General features: G+C 41.5%; 1 protein-coding gene across 1 annotated transcript in view; it reads left to right on the top strand.

Moving 5' to 3' along the window:
* Window positions 1–19,761, top strand: part of NRXN3 (neurexin 3) — a gene marked incomplete at its 3' end in the record, with an annotated part of 360,826 nt that overhangs the window by 78,702 nt on the left and 262,363 nt on the right. Inside the window, exon 3 of the mRNA XM_039389692.1 lies at window positions 11,525–11,542. Within this exon, the coding sequence (XP_039245626.1) occupies window positions 11,525–11,542 (18 nt within the window). The remainder of the gene's footprint in view (window positions 1–11,524; window positions 11,543–19,761) is intronic.

Consider the following 19,761-nt stretch of genomic DNA (forward strand, 5'->3'; position numbering starts at 1 on the left):
TGATTATGCACTTGGGTCTGCATCTGCATGAATCCTGCTGGAGGTCTACATTTAGACAATCACACAAGAAAATTTAGTGTTTTGAAAGATGAAGAATGCAGCTGTTTCCCGTCATTATGTTTCACATTTTACTGAAGTCAGCAGTTACTCTTTTCCAAGCAGCGCTTTTCAACAACAAACAAGGCAAATGCTACCAATAGAAGCTCCTGATGACTTCTGTTTAATTTAAATATATATGTTGCAGCAGCAAATACTGCAATAACATGGAATATAAAACCCACTAACACATACTCTAAAAATGATACATAAGTGTAGGAAGGAGAGGAAAAGAAGATGCATTTTTTCTGATTACCCATGCTGTATTTAGGATGATTACTGTAAGTTGGAAGAGCATGCACTATATATTTTATGTGTAATAGATAGAGTTCTCACTTTTCAGGCACACTGGAACTCCATCCAAATTGGAATTTGAGTGAACGAATCAATAATTAGTTAATTCTTATAGCAAATCCAGAGGCATGCTAAGTGCATTATAGATACCAAGTAAATTTCAAGATAATGGTCTTTATTTTCAAATCAGTAGACAGTTCAGGGAGATGAGTGTTTAGAACAGGAGACTGTGATTTCTTGGCCAAAGAGACCTACTGAAGCACAAATCTTAGCACCTGAAGGCACCAGCTGGCTAACCAGCAGTGTGCTGGCTTTTTCTGAGGAGTCTTCTTCCCCTTAGAGATGGGGAGCGGGTGGGTGAGAGAGGTATAGTGGGCAGGGATTTTTCTGGACCTAAATAAGAAGGCTCAACAACAAATGGTGTAATAAAATAGACACTGTTATAAGATATAATAAAAAGAGGAATATAGATAGTGATGAAATCTTACATCACTTCAGAGGCTGGGAACCCTGCTTTCATGCTCCATCAAATAGACCCTGGATATCATCCACCTTGGATGGATTTTCCTTCTTCTTCCCATACTGTAGTACCTTTTATTTTGGGTAGCAAAAAGAATAATTTATTTTTTCCTGATAGGTTAGGGTGTTATTTCTGTTGTAATGCCCACCAGCACACAGCACAGGCTGGCACAGAGCACTCCAGCAGGTTCCCCTGTAGTGGCTGCTGCTGCTGCTGTATGGGCTTCTCAAGCCCCAAGAACAAGGCTCAACAGAACAGACATGGTCTGGTGAAGCTCATTATCTCCTCAAATATAGTGTCTTGTGCAAGGCTCCCGATACAGAACTGAGTTTCAGATTAATCCAATCTGAATCCTGTAGTAAACCTAGATTTGATTCTGTGTTAGCTACAATTAGTATTCAGAAAGGAAGTCAGAGTTTTATCCCCTTTTTTTTCCATTAAGAGATTTATATACTCAGGAATCTTAGGGAGGTGTGTAACATTATGTAAGCTGGATTCAGTGGTGAAATACTAATAATTCTACTTAGACCTTCCAACAAAGAGGTACCGTGATAATGATGATACAATAACTGGGCTATTGGGTGGAGCCTGCTAGAGGTCCCTTTTAATGCGGGGAATGCCACTTCTCAATTTTTCTGGGACATCCGTGTACCTTGCAGATGGATGTAATATGCCATTTGCATCTTGGGGTGCTGCGATGCAGCACAAAGAGTGTTGGCATATGGCACTAGTAAGTGCCAGGTGTAACCAGATAAAGAAATCTTCCTTGCTCTCCAAGTCTGCAAGAGCTGCTTTTTCTTCAGAGCTCAGGTGGTGGCTTCTGAGACCAGTAGTACAGGATGTCCTCCCTGCTGTGGCCTGACACCCCCTCCTCCTGTGAACGGGGAAGGGCTCAGATATCACAGAGCTCAGCTAGTGGCACGGCATCTTTCTTTCTGCCTCATGTAAGATTGAGTTGGCAGCCGAAGTGAGGATGGAGAGTTTTCCTCTTCTAGCTTTGCCCCTTGTTCTGCAGCCTCTGACACTTTCCAGAGCAGGCTGGGCAGGAATAAGCAATGCTGACAATGAGAATCAGGTGGGTTTGGAGAAGGGACCTCCTTCTTCTCCCTCCACTCTTGCCTGACTAGGCTAGTCACAGCATTCTGTGACTCCATTTCCAGTTCTTCAGATTGCTCTGAGGGGAATATTAATATCCTCTAATAACTCTGTCAGACGTATCGAGGGATTTGTTTTATTAATTCCAAGACTGGGTACAGCAAATAGATTATAGCTCGGGCCATTTCATAGGCTTAACAAACCCTTTCTCTGCTTACTTATCATGTTTTTTACCCCAAATCTTCTTGTGTTAACTCCCTTTTCTGTTCTTTGTGTTACTATTTATTGAATATCCTCACTGCTGTATATGTCATAGGGAATATGCCCGAAGTTCATTTGCATCCATCATTTTTTGGGTGATAAGAGAGGAACGGAGGCAGCACAATTTGCAATGGATTTTGCAGTAGTAAATGCCTTTGGTAGCTGTCATGGTGACGTTCTGAGAACAAGACAAAGCTGAAAATACTCAGCATGTGTGCAGGTTCTTCCTCAACGGGAGGAGAGGTACTCTTTTTCTGTGGCATATGGTGGGTTTCCAGTCTCTGTGTCAGCTTTGCAAGTGATGCAGACAAAGGTGAAACACCACAGACCTGTTTTCAGTACTTTAAGCACATTGCAGACTGCCTGCAATGAAACTAGTTTAAGCTTCTTGGATCACATGGCTAGTTCACTTTTTAGTGTAAGTCACAAGACTGCTCAAAAAGAGGTTAATTTTCATGGTGGTCATCTTGGGAAAATCCACTGTTGGGCATCAGCATCATCAAGCTCCTGATTGTCTTTATGTCCTGATAATCTTCTACCATTACTGTCTTTGCCAGATCTGAGAGAACTGAGAAGCAGCAGCTATGTTGGTGAATCCAGCAAAGGCATTCCTGGCAGGGAGGGTATTTCATTTAGGGACATACATCCAGTTGCCATCCCTTCCTGGTGCCTAAATCAATTAAAATAAGAAGACCTTTGGAGAAAAACTGACTCCTGTATCCCTAAGATCTGTTGTGTGAGTCATGTCCAGCTTATGAGAGTAACTCTTGCTATGACATGATGCAGCCACTGAAATGTCATGTTGGTTGATTTAGTTCTTGTTAACGTCAAGCGAAAATTTGGCACATAATGGAAACACAGTTTCAGTTGTAATTAAGACATGCCATGGGAATGTAACTCTCTTGTAAGTAGTTTTTGAAAGGCTTTGCGAAGGGTGAGACTTTCTCACCTTGAAAGGAAATCTGAATGAGGATAGGATTTCCAGCCATAAGCGTGTGCATAGGAGCAGATACAGAGATGCCTAGATACTGTTAGAGAAGTGTGAAAAAGCAGGGAGAAGTATAAACAATGTATGCTTTTAGAAAGTCACAGGTTCTTGTTTCATCCAAGCTGGGAGAGAAAGAGAAATCATCTTCCTCTCTTTACCAGTGGAGATGACGTAAAAAAATTGAAAAACAACTTTATATGTAACCCTGCCACAGCTCCTAATATATGAATGCTTTATAAACAGTGGTCCCAAATATTGTAGCTAAAGGCAGGAAAGTCGCTTAATCCTTTTTTTCCCCCCTGTGACTGGCCTCTTAAATGGAAAAAAAACTTTGGGACTTCCAATATGTAATATGATGAACGATATGACAACTTATGCTATTTGCATGGAACTTGGAATGACAAATCATAGTGTTTGTGGAGGAGACTGTGGAGATGGTCTGGATCTACACCAGGCTCTGGTGAGGAATAAATGTCTCCAGAGAGGTAGAGTGCTCTTAGGCTGATTTGTTCAAACACAGTCTGCATTTCTTATTCATAAACTTTTCAATCAGTGTTTCTGATGAGAATAATAGGTTTGTTCTCATTGGAGTTTTGGCCAGATTGGTAGTACTGTATGCCCCTAAGGGAGAGACAAGCCTCAGATGGGTTTAGACCTGTGCTAAAATATACTAGTTATACAAATGGCCTGGTACAACTAACTCAAGGATAAACTTCAAAACTGGTCATGCTGTAGATAGCTTAGATGTCTTTTCACTGTACCTACAGAATGGCTGCCATATCCAGAGGGTCTTGATGGACTAGCACTCTTCAGTTTATAAAAGAAGTGGCTAAAGCAGGAGGTAGATAGTTAAAATGAAGAATGCTGTGCTGATGCTGCATAGAGAATGTTTATTCATAGTATTTTTAAAAGGAACTGGTTGGGGATACCCAATGTGGGACATTCAGCTCCGGGTTTTAAATGAACATACAAAACCAGTTCCACGCCACAGCAATTCTAGTTCCAGAAGAGACCTGACAAAGTCAAGGAGGGAAAAGTCCATCAAAGAGTGATAAGCATTTTGATGCAAGCTGTTAATAATGGTACTGTGAATTTTCTCAGTTCCTTTGACTCTTCCCTGAGTACCTGTGCATGGCTGCTGTCAGAGGCTTGGCCTTGGTGTCTGCCCTGCTGCTAGCTTATGATACCTGGCAGATGTTACTGATGGGATTGTCTGGGTAGAGTGTGTTTTGAATTAGAATAATAAAATCATAGAAAATGGGATTGAAAAAAGTCACAGGGGACAACTAGTCTTTCCAAGACAAGATCAGGTGAATCTGAAATATTAATGAGAAACACTTGTCTAGTCTTTTCTTAATAGTCTTCAATGCTGTTTGGTAAACTCTCAGTAGCCAAGCTAATCCAGAGCCTAACTACCCTGTTGCTGCCAAATTTTTCTAACATTAAACTTTCAGCATCATACGTTTCTTCTCATTCTATCTATGGTGATATGAAGGGCACTCTGGTTTTTCTGCTTGCATCTTCCCTTCAAAAGTTATAAAGGTATCCGTCTTTGTGTGCCCCACAATACTGGGAACATAACCGTCTGAATGTAGATGTATGGGGGTGTTGTACAAAACAGCAGGGAGAAAATCCTCTGTTTCTTCCAGTGCCCAGGCCCCTAGGATGAAACAAAAAGAAGTTTCATCCTGAAGTGCTCAAGCATTGTATCTAGGTAGCTTAAGTGAAGATCAACAAATTGTTTGGAGGGCACTGAGTAGTTAAATTCCAGTTGGATTTTTGCTAGTAGTGGGCTACAGAACTATTGACTTTTTTCCCAGCAATGTAGCCAGGGCCCTGAGGAATGTACATGAGCATATTTGTTGGGATGCGTGGTAGAGGATGGTACTTTCACTGAAAGCTGTGAAATCAGAAAGTAACTTTATCTAAGAATAGTAATGATACAGAGTTAATTAGAGGGATTATTAGGAATTCATTTCTCTAAGATTTGTATTGTTGTTTTTTACTCTTGCTGGAGTTAAGGAGCTCTGTGCATTGGTTTCTGGAAGCAGCAGGCATACCTGATCCATCTATACCCTGTTGATATGAAGCACTTTTCTAAATGGCCAGGCAACAGTTGTGAAGCCATAGTGGTTTACAGGTTTACAAATGTCTCCCCAGCTAGCTCTAGTGCACACTCTGCCTGAGTATCTTGGTTGCCTGAGAGGAGAAAGCTTGGCTCCTTAAGGTATAGGGTCTATTTTCTTTAGCAGGTAAAGGATCCACTCAGTTTTTCTATGCTTTAGAGGATGACATACTCAGGCACAGGTCAGTTGACCTCACATTTGACCCTGTGGAGAGGGCAAGTTGCCCACAACATTAATGTGCACAGTATGGAGGAGAGCATTGGAGGCCTCAAATCACTGTTAATCATTCAGATAAGATTTGAAATCAAATCCCTTCACTTCATTGAAATCACAAGTGCTTTAAAATCACACGGCACTTTTAGTACAATCAGCCAAGTTTCATTCTGCTTCTTTAAGTAGTTCTTGCTGTTCTAACTCTGACATGCTAAAGTGCTGTATGGTGTTCCCATAAGCTGTTAAACATCTGTGTCTTTCACCTCAGAGCTGGCTGCTTTTCAGTACTGGATGAATGATTCCTATATTCACAGCTAATAAGTGCTTTGGGATCCCAAGTATTAGCTGTGCAAAGGCACAGTACCACAAATGTCTGCAATTCTATGCAACACATCAAGTGAATACTATTCCCGAGAGACTGGCAGCCTAAGAGATCCCGTAGGACAAAGGACACAGAGAAATGTAATTGATTGTAATGAACTTGTTTGTGTATGTGTCACCACTTATCTGTACTGAATAAAATCAGAAGTGTTCAACACTCCATTAACACAAATTACAGGGTCCTATTCTTCTGGAGTGAGACAATAAGGCCTACACCTGCTAGTACTGTGAAGGTCTTCATGATCCCAGTGTGTAGCTCAGTGACAGACATCATATACTGGAGCAGTCTTGGATTTGTTTCAGTATCCTAAACCTTAAGCAAATTAAATAGAATTGGTCAAATGTACTTTTGTGGCAATTCTGTTGGAATCAGTGGAAGGATACCAGTGATGGATTCTACTACCATTGTAAAACAAAAGATGTTAAGTAAATATGAAGGATGAAATCATGACATTCATAAAATAACTTTCAAGTATTTTATGAATTCAGTGGAGCCAAGATTCTAACCTAGTTAACCATAAATACAACAATCTTCAAAATGTCTGTCTCCTGTGTAAGCATGGGCACTATAGGGATGTGTTAATGCTTGGAAATGATCTCATTACAGATCCCATCTTTACCCAAGCAAATTTTTGTTAGAATGTGTTTATACAACCAAAGTGCCTTTTTTTTGTGTGTTGTTATAAACCCTCCCAGAAGGCTTTGAACCCCTGTATACTGAAGAGAAAGACGAGGAGTCTGTAGGAGGTGAAGTAGGACCATATGTTTACCTTAACAGACAGATTAGGATGGAATGAGACAACTTGTCAAATCAGCATGTGGAATTAACACTTTGTTTGATGAAGTATCAAATTAATAAAGAATTTGCTCATGGCAATTTGAGGGGTTTCTAGCTGAGCCATAATGTAGCTCTTCATATTGTTAAAATGTTGCATCAGAGCTCAGTTAAGGAAGTCACCAACTTCTGATTAACCAACACCTCTTACTACCACACTGCAGCAGTCTAAGCTGGCTCTTCATATATCTTTTTTAATCATTTCACAGGCTGCCATAAATGGATCAATCTATGGTCCCTGAACAGTTTATATATATATATATATATGTAAGTAAGTCAAATTAAGTGACTGAGTTCCCAATCAGTCGTGCTTCTGTCAGTGAAATTTTACCTATATCCATTTTCTGTATTTGCAGAATGAGAGCAAAATCTGCTTTAGAAAAGCCTTTTAGGTATCAATATCTGAATAAGCTTCAAAATACAGTAATTTTCCTGTCTAAAAGCTGAATTTCTTCTTATTTGGGAGTGGGTCTCCTATGACAAAAAATGCCTGTAAGTGTTATGACTTTTGCCCTCCTCCTCTCCCCAGTTTCTGCCTGCTCCCCAGTCCTCTCCACACACTGGTGTTCATAGAGAGAGTCACCAGAGAATGCTGGAGGGGGATGCTAGAGAACTTTAGGGACTCATAGTACAAGACAGTGCCATTCACTTCTAGGTGCTTATTTCCACTTAGCCTAGGATGCTTCTACCTACCAGCTTGTTTGTGATGTGGGAATTCAGTCAGTGGCTCACAGTTTAGCCGGCAGAAGACAGGTATACACAACACATCAAAGCAAGGGACAAGACTGAATGGACCACAGAGATGGAAACATAAGTAGGTCTCTTCAGGTCAAGGTGATGTGTACTGTTGGGCTGGTATGCATAGAAAGTCTGTGCTGTCCTTGTCTTCCAGCTGGAGAGAAGTGCAGTCTCATGAAACCTCCCCTTTTTGCTAAACTTCTTGTTAAAAAGGTTAGAGTGAAAAATACCTTGGATGTTTCCTGTACAGGCATGAAAATGATCTGAGCTATAATAACGTTTACTTTGTTCCTGCTGCTCACCTTCATCCTCCTGCTTCCCTTCCACCCCACCCAGATGGCTGAGGCTGCACCAGACAAAGGCAGCGGCCCTGCTGATCCCTCTTTCAACCCAGCTATTAGCATCAAAGAACAAAAGCAAACAGCACCGGCTTGCAGCTCAGCCCTTTACAAAGGAGCAATAAATGGACTCCCGTGTATAGGATAAAGCAAACTATGCCTTGTCTTTTGTTAAGAGGCAGACCTTTCTGTGTTTGAACTGCTCTGAGCTGAAAAAGTGGAGAAACCGTCATCTATGCGGCAGTAAGTCCCATGGTCACTGGATTTTTTTGCTAGCTGAGGGTTCTGCATGCTCCTTGTTTAATTGGAATGCTGTACCTCCTCAGTCTCTTTGTCAGGGAGGAGATCTGTGTGGGGAGATGAAGCTACTGCTGATGGAAGAGGAAGAGAGTGGAGACATGTATTAAACAATCCTTTTCTAAACAAACCAGAAAATCTTGAAGAGAATTGAGAGGATATCTCAGATGACAGGATCTGAAGGAGAGTAAACTCAGCTCCCCAAATCTGGTCACTCTGCCTGTATGCCATCTCTGTCTTCTACCTTTCTTGAGGCATTAGGTTTCTCCTAATTGTGGAGCCATCAACCATAAGGTAGTGGTGGGTCCCTTTTGTCGATATATGCAACCACAGTTTTAATTGTGCCCCACAGAGGAGTGGCATACCAACACTGCAGAGGTGTTAGGTCCACCTCTTAGTCCGATGAGGACTTAAGTTGGATATTAGGAAAGTGTTCTTCACCCAAAGTGTGGTTGGGCACTGGAATAGGTTCCCCAGGGAAGTTGTCACAGCACCAAGCATTCCAGAGTTCAAGAAGCATTTGGACAATGCTCTCAGGCACATAGTTTGATTCTTGAGGCTGTGTAGGGCCAAGGGTTGGACTTGATGATCCCTGTGGGTCCCTTCCAACTCAGAATATTCTGTGATTCTGTGACTTACATGGCAGTTTCCGTTGCCTGCAACAGTGGTATTTATTGTAGGGTCTTTTGTGAGGACTGTCTGGCTATATGTTATTTTTTGTCTTTACAAAGAAAGCAGTGCTTTTTGTGTTGTTTTAAAATAAAAACGAAGTATTTTCACCATTTGAAAATCAGCATTTGCTAGTAGATGCCACATGGGGGGGTGTCTGCAATACAAGAAACTCCTTTTTTATTTAGTATGGAAAGTAACAATAATGAGCCACAATACCATGTAGGTAGATACTGCAAAAGCTCACAGAGGTGCAAACAGTGACTTTTGTGATGCAACTAATGTATACAGAAGTTGTGTTGTGTGGAAACTTTAAAAAAAAATACAGCAAAAAGAAAGTTAAGAGTAAAATCAGTCAGGATGGGGGATACCTGCTCTTAGGGACATGGGAACAAAAAATATAGGTAAAAATACAAGTAAAAAGAAACTACATTTTAGAGGTGCTTATGTTGGCTCTTAGCACTTCATTGTTCCCCTTCTTTAACAGCTTCATGGCCTGTTTAATTCTCACATAGTTAAATAAGTATTATTTCAAGCAGTGTATCAGTTACAGCCCACGGCCTCTTCTCTTATTTACTTAATGTGTTTATCCCTTGTTCACTCTTAGATAGCTCTTTCCTTTGCCCTTTCTATCAGCTGATGCTTTTTATTCCCTAAACATCCCACAGATTTCCTCCTGGAGCACAGACACTGGTGAGGCTGCCTGCTGTTCCAGGCCCCTTGAAGTAGCCTGGGCTGTAGCAGTGCCTGCTGTGATAAGACAACATGGGTCTAGAGCTTTTTACTTGCTTAGAATAGGTTTTTGGGCAGCTTCTGGATTATCAGAAATATTTGCAGTACCTTGTGGTGCTCAGTTCTACCTCTTCTGAGATATGTGATCATCTCTAACTGCCACTGATCCTTTCTTCCCCCTGCTCTCACCTTTTCTTTCCATCCTCAGTGCATGCATTGCTGCCTGACACTTTTTTTCTTTTCCTACATAAAAGTAATTACTTTCAGGTAAACTTTCAGTGCTAAGTGTCCTTCCAGGCTTGCATGCCAAGACACCAGTTCTTAGATACAATTATGTGTTAAAAGAGGAAAACCAACAAATAACCCTCATCAGATCTGACCTATATGTTTAGTAGAAGCTACGGAAATTAAATGAGCCAATGCAATAGTCCTTCCCCTCTTTGTGCATTGTTTTATTTACGTTGTTACCTCCTTAGGGAAGGACGGCTTGATATATAGGTGATATACCACAGGGACTTTTCCTCAAATGGTTTTGGAGCCATTACAAAGTGATAAGCTAACAGCAACAGAAAGTGATAAACAAAAAGCAACATGAACTGGAATCACTCACCAATGAAATGCAATTGACTCAGGAAGACATGTGGCACCAGTTTCACAGCAACACAGTGGGTTTGGACAGGAGGGGGGAATACTGATGGAAATTGGTGGGAACATTTGGGGTAGGAGAATACATTCTTAGACCTCGGTGTGAAGCCAATGCACCCAGCATGTCATGCTCCTAGACTTGTGGCAGAAGTGGTCTGGGATCTATAGTCTGAATCATTAATGTACTGCTTTGAAGTCTTCCTGGAAAGGTGATACCTCTAACAGCACAACTTTTGGGCAGGGTACAAGCCTCCAGAGGAGAATGCTAATAAGTTATGGGGTTTTTTTTGTTTGTTTGTTTGGGTTTTTTGCTTTGTTTTGTTTTGGTTTTCTGTTTGTTTGTTTGTTTTGTTTTTATTTTAGTTTTTTTGAGGGCTGCCTTGGAAGGAACATGTTAATCTAATCTAATCCCATGAGATTTTGGTTCCTCCCTCCTGGTGTTAGGGTAAGTGTAGCTATTCAGAGCAAGACTAAACTTGGGATGCTAAAAAGTTATGAGAAGTACATTCTCTGGGATTGGCGGGCACTGCCCAAAACAGACACTACATTCAAAGACATGCCTTTTCTGTGATCAATACTATGACTTACATAGTCTTGCTTCTCCCTTTTTTAAAGGACTTACTTGTTTTGAGATTTGTGTGATTGATTTACCAACTTGTGAAAAGACAACATGTGGGATGTACAAGCCTCTGGCACACTCTTTCTCCCCTACTTCTACTGCTGTCTGCAATGAAGGATGTTGTTTGGGGAATGATGGGCAAGAGGAATGAAAAGGAAGGGTCTCTCTTCTAGATTGTGGGACTATGTTGAGTGTCTTACACCTGGTCATAAATTCACATGGCCCCTTGTAAAAGGGGAGCAGGTTCTTTTCTATTTTTCTGAAAACTTGCTTGAATTTATGTGCTATAGAAACCTCCTGCAGGAAGGTTGTCTTTTGTTTCTTTCTTTTGCATTTGTGTGTGAAAAACAGTAGAATATTTTAACCAATATTCTTACAGAAACTGACGTGGCTTGGTTCTATCTGATTCCAGGAACTCTCTCTCCGGACAGATATGATGGTGGATTCACTTTTACATGCACAGCGGAGAGGGAGCCAGTGTCTCCTCCCTTGCATGGCGGCGTGCTTGGCTGCAGATGGGTGGCCTTCAAAGAAACCTAATTACTTCTGGTTTTGCATGAAATTGATTTCCATGCAAGGATGCTGAGTTTCTGTGTGCATCTCTAATGGCTTTTTTTCTCTTCTCTTTCTCTCTCTTCTTTTTCTCCCTTCTGCTTGCCATGAAAACACCTCGGCAGATGTCAATCATATTCCAGGTAAGTGTTGCTTTTTCCGAGCGGAAAGGCTGCTTTTTAAGGAGTGGTGGTGGGAAGTTGCCAGGGCAGAAATCTCATCCCACTTCCTGAGAGTGTACAGAACAAATCTTCCTACTGGATGTCACAAGGTCTGTATTGAACGGTGTTTGCTGAAAGGAGGGCTTCGTAGGAGCAAAGGTCACAAACTTCCTTATTCAGAGACTACACTGTGCTGGTCAGTTAAAGGGATGTTTTCTGAATAAAAATTACATTAAAAATGGTTGCTTGTATCGCTAATTACCTGGCATTGAACACTGCATTGTATATAGGATATTTCTGATACATCTGTGTGTAGTCTGGCATGTAAATCTAGTTCAGTCATTTTCTTTCTCCTACTGCAGTCTACTCCATTTGCTACTCCCACTGATAACCTGTTGAGTTTCAGTTCCACTAAAAAAGGGGTTTTTTGTTGTTATTTTATTTTACATTTTTAAAAAACAGTGAGTATCTTTCTGGCTGAATGTGAATGTGTGATCTTATTTAGGTATCAAAATTTTATTTCCACCAGGGCACAAATGACTCATTTAAGAGGAAAAATAATGTGTTTTTTATGTGCTTGCTTATTTTTTGAGTTCTTTCACAATGATGTATGTTACCACAGAGAACTCCAAACCTCCCTCCTCAGATTGCTATCTCATTGTCAAAAGGCTCCCCAACTTCAGCTACAAGGGTTAGTTGAACTAAACCACTTTATAGTCCACATCCTGTTGCCAATGAAGCTTAAGAGACTAATTTTTAACTCACACTCAGGCAGCTCCACCTGGTTTATCATTATGTGAAATGGAAATGAGAGCCCAGAGAAGCAGCTGACATTGCCCTGGCTGGAGTGGGATGATGGGAGAGTCAAAGCTCTTTTCCTTCTCAGCTCTCTGAATAACTTTTGCTAAACCTAACTGGACCTGGAATTTCTCTGTTCAGTTTACTTCTTTTCTACACTGGAATAATCAGCTTTTGTGCAACACTTCAGGGAGACACAGTGAGGGCAAGCCACTTGGGTAATTTTTTGGCTTCTCTTGTCAGCCCCCTTTTTGTTCTACTGAGGTCCTTTGCATTCTCTGTGCATGTCAGCTGGCAACAGCGGGGTTGGAAGTGGCCAAATGGCAAATGTTTCTTGGCATGCCTTGGAAAGAAAGGTTTTTTCAACTGTAACATTGAATATTTTCAGCTACCTAGGGGGTGAAACTGTACCATCTCTGCCCCAATCTGAGGTGTCCAGGAACTCCTGTTTCCTTTTATCTTGGCTGGATCTGACAGGACATGCACCAAAGGCTTAGGGTCACAAGTATCTCCACCACACCATACCCTGAAGATGTTGATGTCTGTGGCAGAGGAGGATGGTTGAATTGAGAAGGCATGGCCTTGCTGTGCTCTACCAGTAGGACTCATGATATTATGCCAAGAACAAGTGTTGCCTCAAACAACATCAGGGACATCTCATGGTGTGCAGGAGATAATAGCATCATTAGTAAGGGCCCAAGCAGAGGTAGCACATCTAGTGCCACAGGACCATACTGCTGTGGGCACCATCCTGCTCCCTGACTGCTCTTCTGCCCCACTGCCCTGTTGTTCTCGTAATTTATATACTTGGATGTGCATTTTTTATTCTCCCCATTGCTCATATGCGTGTTCTTATTCTCAGGACTGCTGTGTGCTTTGTCACGTGGATTTCTAGTCATATGTGAATGCTCTTTTTCATGTGCTCCCTCACTCTTCCCAATGTTTTCAGTCTGACAGTTAACCACACCTCATTATAGGGCTCTGTCACTGTTTACTCCTATGAGGTCTCATCCTTCTACTCAGCTCACCCTTGGGGGGGAATGCTAGCACTGCTATGTGACTGGGAGAGACTTAGACCTCAGGAGGTTTGGGTCTACACTTCCCCTCTGCCGAGCTGTGCAGAGACTTTCCACCTATTTGGCTTTCCACCTGATCTGTATTGTGAGGACAGAGCCCCAGGCCCCTGTCAAAATGGTTACTTTAACCATCCACTGTTTGAAAGAAAAATTAGGGATTTTATGAGCTAGTGGTAACTACTACAGGCAGCAGAAGGGCCGTAAAGAGCCCGCTGATTAACTAAGTATTCATTATTGTTGAATAGACTGGTTAGAACTAATTCCCCGGTAAGAGGAGGTAGCTGTGAATAGGCTGGGGCTGGCAGCAGTGGGGACCACAGGGTTCTGCTGAGTGCAGTTTCTGCAAGGTGCAAAGAAGTTGGTTTTGTTCAAAGTAAATGGAACTGTGTGGCATGAGCCTTTCCTGGATGTGAGGTCTCTGCTTGTGAAGAAGAGTGCTCTAGCAACAGGGGCTCACGTGCTATGCTTGTTTAAAGAGCCAACTTGATCCCATCTGGCTTATTTCACAACTGAAAGAAATTTGTTAGATGTTAACTCACCTGTCCTGCAAATGTTATATACCCAGTCATGAAATAATAACACCACATTGTAAGCAGTGCTCTGGAGTTGGGATTGTTGCTGTCTGCACTCAGCTGGGTCACTGACTCACTGTGTCACGTAGAGGAGAAATAACTTCTCCTTTCAGTACTTCAGTTTTCCCTTTGGAGTTATAGCTACAGTCTCACCTCACCTTCACAACATGTTTAGAGTGCTTGGGTTGAACACTGTGGAGGTTAAGAGCCTTAATACAGAGGTTAAGTGCCTTGGCTGCGAAGTGGTGTGCAGCACAGACTAGAATGGATGCCTCTGTCACCTCTGTACAATATCTACTCCTTTCTTTGCTCCTTGTATTCTTTACCAGTGGTGTAGGTTCTGAAAGGTAAATAGTTGGGAAAAGACCAGTAGATCAAGGAGCAAGTTATATGCTCCTGTCTCACTTAGATTTTTTTTTAGTGGAAGAATATATGCAGGAGAAAGAACAAATTATGGGTTCTTGATATTATGATGGCTGTTACTCATACCTGAAGGGTGTCAAAGTTTAAATAGTGCTCTTCCTATTCATACTGTGCTTATTTCCACTGTTGGAGAGATCTTAGATGTTTATGGGGAGGAGGCTAAGAGATAAAGTTCTGGTAATTTTGATGTCATGATTTTACTGCTGACTAGAGTTTGTATGTAAGTGAATGGGCACAACCCAGTAGACATTAGCTAGGTAGTTCCCTGAGGAAAAATTAGTCCTTGTTTGCCTGAGCAACTCTTTCATAATGATACAGAGATCCTTGAAAGCACAAGCACTAGCACATTTTGGATACAGCTCTTAAATCTTTTAAACTCCATCTTTAAAGGCTTCTTTTCCTTCTTCATCTCAGGGCTGCTGTTTTACTTGGTTTCCCTAATTCCATGTCATAGGGTCATTTAAGCAGTACCTGTACGCTGGCTTCTGCTTCTTTAAAGAAAAACTCTGCTTTCTGGGCATGAAAATGATGGGTTTCAGCCCATCTGAAGTTTCCTATTTGCAGAAGGTACTAGATCAGAATAAGAATCCATCTATGCTGTATCTTTAGTGCCATTCATCAGGTGTTTGAAACCAGTATGTACAGGCTTAGGCTCTTCTTCATACGTGCCACCATTATTTTCATTCTTGCATGCCCTTTTCACAGGTATTGTCCCCTAATTGGATTTTTTTGCACTGAAATGTGAATGTTTTTCAGTTCCATGCACACCTGTTTGCAACAATGTGGCAGTAGTAGTGGTCACTGGGGTCAGAGCAAGAATTCCTCTGTCCTAGAAGTGTCTTTTTATGAAAGTAGATGCTTTGGAGGAAGATGAAGAAACTATGTTAGAATAGGTCTTGTCCTGATCCATTTGTGCTTTCTGGTAGTTACCAATTTAAGGACTTTCTGACCTGATACTGCATCCGGTTTGTGATGTTCTGTAGTCATTGATTAACATATTTTCTGTGGATCTGTCCACTCTTTGTTTTTCCTAATCCACTGAAAATTTTCCACTCCACTGTATCCTGTGATGACAAGTCCCATTGTTTAGTCATTGAAATGTGGAAAATACTTTATTTCAGCTGTTTTTACACCTGTTACTTGAGAATTTAATTCAGTGACTCCTACTCCTTGTGTTCCCCACAAACTGGGAAAAGGATATTTCCTGTTCACCTGCTCTATCTTAATTGGGATTTTCCCACTATCACATATATAGTCAGATATGTCTTTTTTAAGCTGAAGAATTCTATTCCATGCCTAACAGTTCTTTCCCCAACTTGTGCACCTCCTTGATCAGGTGCTCTGATTTGCAGTGATACGCATCTTCTTATGGATCAGCCATAAAATGCATTCACCCTCAGGTCTTGCTACCTGCACACATTCTCTTGTACTCGCGGCCATCTATGTGAGCACTTGCATGTTTGCTTTCATGCTTTCAAACACCATCATGTTTGTAGCCCTCCCCATGTGAATACTTCTAGGAGTATGCCACATGCAGTGTCAGAATACTGTTTCTGCCTGGGGTGAAAGGGGATAGTGTTGTTCAATCACTATTGCTTCCATAGACAGTGGGGTAAACAACTTTCTCTTTGACTTCTACCTCGTGCTCTTATTCCTTTGATCACTCAGAGAAGATGCCGCTCACCCTAACTCACTGCCACTGATAATGACAAAACCTATCCTGGACTTATATAGCAGAGGAAGGAAAGGGGATGGAAAAGAGGAGCTAGCACAGCTGTTGTGTGTAATTGGATTGGAAGTGGGCCTGCGGCTACAATAACAAAACTGCACTCCCGACTGGCCTCACTGCTGGGGCCTGAGAGCAGCCCCTTGGCTGTTGTGCATGTCGCGGTTGAATCAAAGAAAACTGACCGCTCCCCAGCCTGTGCTACTTCTTTGCCCAGCTTGGAAAAAAAAGGCACCATGTATGCGAGTAGCCAAGGAATCAGGTCACCCTCTTGGCAAAGCTGACCTATCTAACAGGTAAAAAGTCTTAACAGGGCTGCAGAACGATTTTTCCTCTTTATCCATTCTTTACATCTCTCAAGACAAGGGTTTTGTTCCTTCCTCTGAGTCCTATCCTTTGGCCCTGCTGGAATGCCCTTTTTTTTTTAGGTACCTGGGGCTTCTTAAGGAATTTTCCTTGGACTTTGGGTTTTAGAAAGCCTCCAGATGGCTATTTTATGAGCGACCACGTGGAAGACAAGGTGCTTGTCAGCTTTCCTCGTGAACTAGAAAAGGAAACTGTTGATGGAGCTGGAGCATGAGGTTCAGAGTAAAGAAAGGCCTATTTGTTAAGGAATTGCTAGTTTTATGAAGTTCGGAAAGGAGGTGAAAACAACAGACTCCTTTACTCATCACAGTGCTCTTCTTTGTAGTGGATGTCATTTTATTTCTGTAAGAATCCCTGGTTTGTGTGATTTCTTTCTTCAGCTTTGCCATAAAGGATTGTTGTGTATATGCTGGACTAGAGGGCCTGATGTCCTATCTCAGACATATATTGCAGCTGGCCCTGTTATTGTCTGAATGGGTCATGGAGCTTGATACCAAGAAAAAGGATGCTCTATGGACAAGCTTGCCCCAGGGGAGATCTGGGTTGCTGCTGCTGCCTGGCAGTCTCTTTTCCCATTCATTAAGAGCTTTTGGGCTAATCATCTGGCAGCATCATTAAAAGGGAAATACTGATGCTGCCTGCCTTAACGGAGCAACTGAGCAGTGCATGCACACCCACACCCACAGGCACACCCCCAGAGCTTGGGCCCAGTAGTACGGGGCAAGCTGTAATTAACTAGATGAAGGAGTCCATCTTCCTTTGTTACTGCAATCCCTTGTCACTCTCAGCTGTGTTTTGAGCTATCCCCACCTTGTATTTTCCATTTTAAGTCCTAAGTATCAAAATGGGGGGGTAAATAGGATTCAAACTGCCTCCAAGGTTTCCCTCAATTTCTCCTCCACACTGGAAATTGCCCCTAGCAATTCCTTAAAGATGAAGACTGCTGTTTAACTACATTGCTCTTTCGTATCATTAAACTCTGAAGCCACTTTTAAAAATGTTCTTCTGGGTTTGTAAGATCCAGTGTTGGCCCTTGATACTTTGTACAATTAGAGCTTGATTTTACTATTTTGATATAGAAAGCAGATGGTTCACGAATTTTTTTTTAAAAAGTAGTTCTTTGAAATGTTACTTCGAGATCAAGGGAGATTAGTAATAACTTTTAAGAAAATAATACTGGTTTGGTAGTAGGTTAAAGAAATATTAAAAAAACTCCCAGACCTAAATAGGAAAAATCTGTTGTGGCAGGCATAAATCATGGCCAGAGACCAGAGTTTATATGTCTGTCTGCCCTCAGCAATGGACATATTATTTTAATAACAAATTGGTGTTCTGAAGAAGCAGGCCAATTTTGCTTCACATTACTGCCAAATGTCTGAAGAAGCTGGGGCTCCAGAGGCTGAGCACAAGCAGATGCTTATCATCATCTAAAAAACCTGTTGAGAGTCTTCTTCTGAAGCCATGGATTGTCCTTACTGTGACACATATTTGAAGTTCATGAATAGAAAATCACCAGATTCTTGACTTTGACATAAAATTTCTTTACAGACAGATAAGTAATTTATTCTGAGGCTTTCCTTTTTCAGAGCACTTGCTACCCACCATTTTTGTTGGGCAGCAGTTGTGCCCAGCCAGTAAATTATTATAAGGATGACTAGATTGGTTTAGAAGCTTGCAATCCGCTGACCATTTGAGTTCATGCAGATTTGTGTAAACATTTTCCTAGTTCTACACTGTCTGGGTTTGCAGCTCTGAGGCTATAATCAGGGTTTCTTGTTGAACAAATCTAAGATTAAAGGGAAAGTATGTTTTCCTGGATTTAGGTGGAAACTCAGGTTTTCTTATAGGATTCCTCTGAAATGGGATGGCTATTGGCACAAACAATGGTAGAATATGTAAATAACATGCTTTGGGACCTGATGAGTTCATCTAGCATCCTGAGCCTGCTGAAAACTTTGCTGGTCTTTATGACTGATGCCCAAATAGCATGATGATACATGTCCCCACTATTCTGGCAACGTCTGGTCAAGTTTGCAGGTCTGAACAATGCATACAATTCAACTCTTGCATTTGTCATGTCTTGAAACTGATGTAAAGGTGAGACAAGTATGTCAGTTCATGTTTTCTATGTTCATTTTACTCTAATTTGAGGCCTTTGTTACACATGCTGCAAATGTCACAGATTTTATATCTCAGTGGTTGAAGGTTTTGGTTAATGACATTTTGTTGGAGATAAACACACTTATTTTCACTCCTACTTTGAATTGCAAGGGAGGAAAATTTTCAGATGAGAAAAGCTGATATGTTATTTCATAATGTTATATTATTATTCTATCTAATAATGAATCTGGAATTATGTTGGTGTTCTCTTTGTTAAAATAAGGATCTGCGTAGATGAACAATTTAAGATATAATATTGATTTTTTGCTCCATCTCCAAATCTACCCTCCTTTTTCTTCACATTTTAAAAAGGAAAAAGTAGCATTGAGGGGGAGTGCACTATTTTTCATTTATCTCCCTGCTTTCATTGTCCAGTTCGGACTGGAAGATCAAGAGGTACATACAATACCACAGCTGCTATTGTATTTCCAATTTATGAAGAAGCAGAAAGTGTCAGAACATTTCTTAAGGACACTTCCTTCGAAGGCATTTGAACCAAGGCTAAAGCAGGGACCACAGTAGTGGGTATATTTGGGGATTGCACTCACTCCTTAACTGCAGGGAAAAGGCTTGGGGCTGCATCTGGCTGATGTACCTGACAGATAGGGCACACAGCACTGGTCTTCTGGGGATAAAGGACAAAAAGGGGTGTTGACATTCCTGACATTTTGAGGTTTTTTTATAGCTGCTCTGTGGCTGGTGGAGAGAGAAGGGATTTTCTTATGGTGTGATTCAGGATGTTTAATGCAGACTCTTGCTTTGAACCTTCTCTGGAGGTTTCTCTTCATCCGTGTTCAAATGGACAAAACCCCTGCCAGCTCCAGCAGCTGCATCTGTTGGTGCTGGGCCTCTTAGGCATGACTTTCCTTTCCCACGGTCTACAAGGGCTGAGGACCCCTATCTCTGCTTCAGATCTAATATTCTCTCCCTCTTCAACCAGCTTCAGCTACATACCATAGTGACACCTTCTAGCCTTTTCTCTTTTTATGCCATTGCTACAGGGTCTCTGTGTGTTATAGGTCCTAACAATTATACTTTTGTCTTCTTACCTTTTACAGTGCCTTTCAAGTGTCCATTTGG

The sequence above is a fragment of the Pipra filicauda genome, unplaced genomic scaffold, assembly GCF_003945595.2.
Source record: "Pipra filicauda isolate LSUMZ 115617 unplaced genomic scaffold, ASM394559v2 scaffold75_size2874737_pilon, whole genome shotgun sequence".
NCBI lineage: Eukaryota > Metazoa > Chordata > Aves > Passeriformes > Pipridae > Pipra > Pipra filicauda.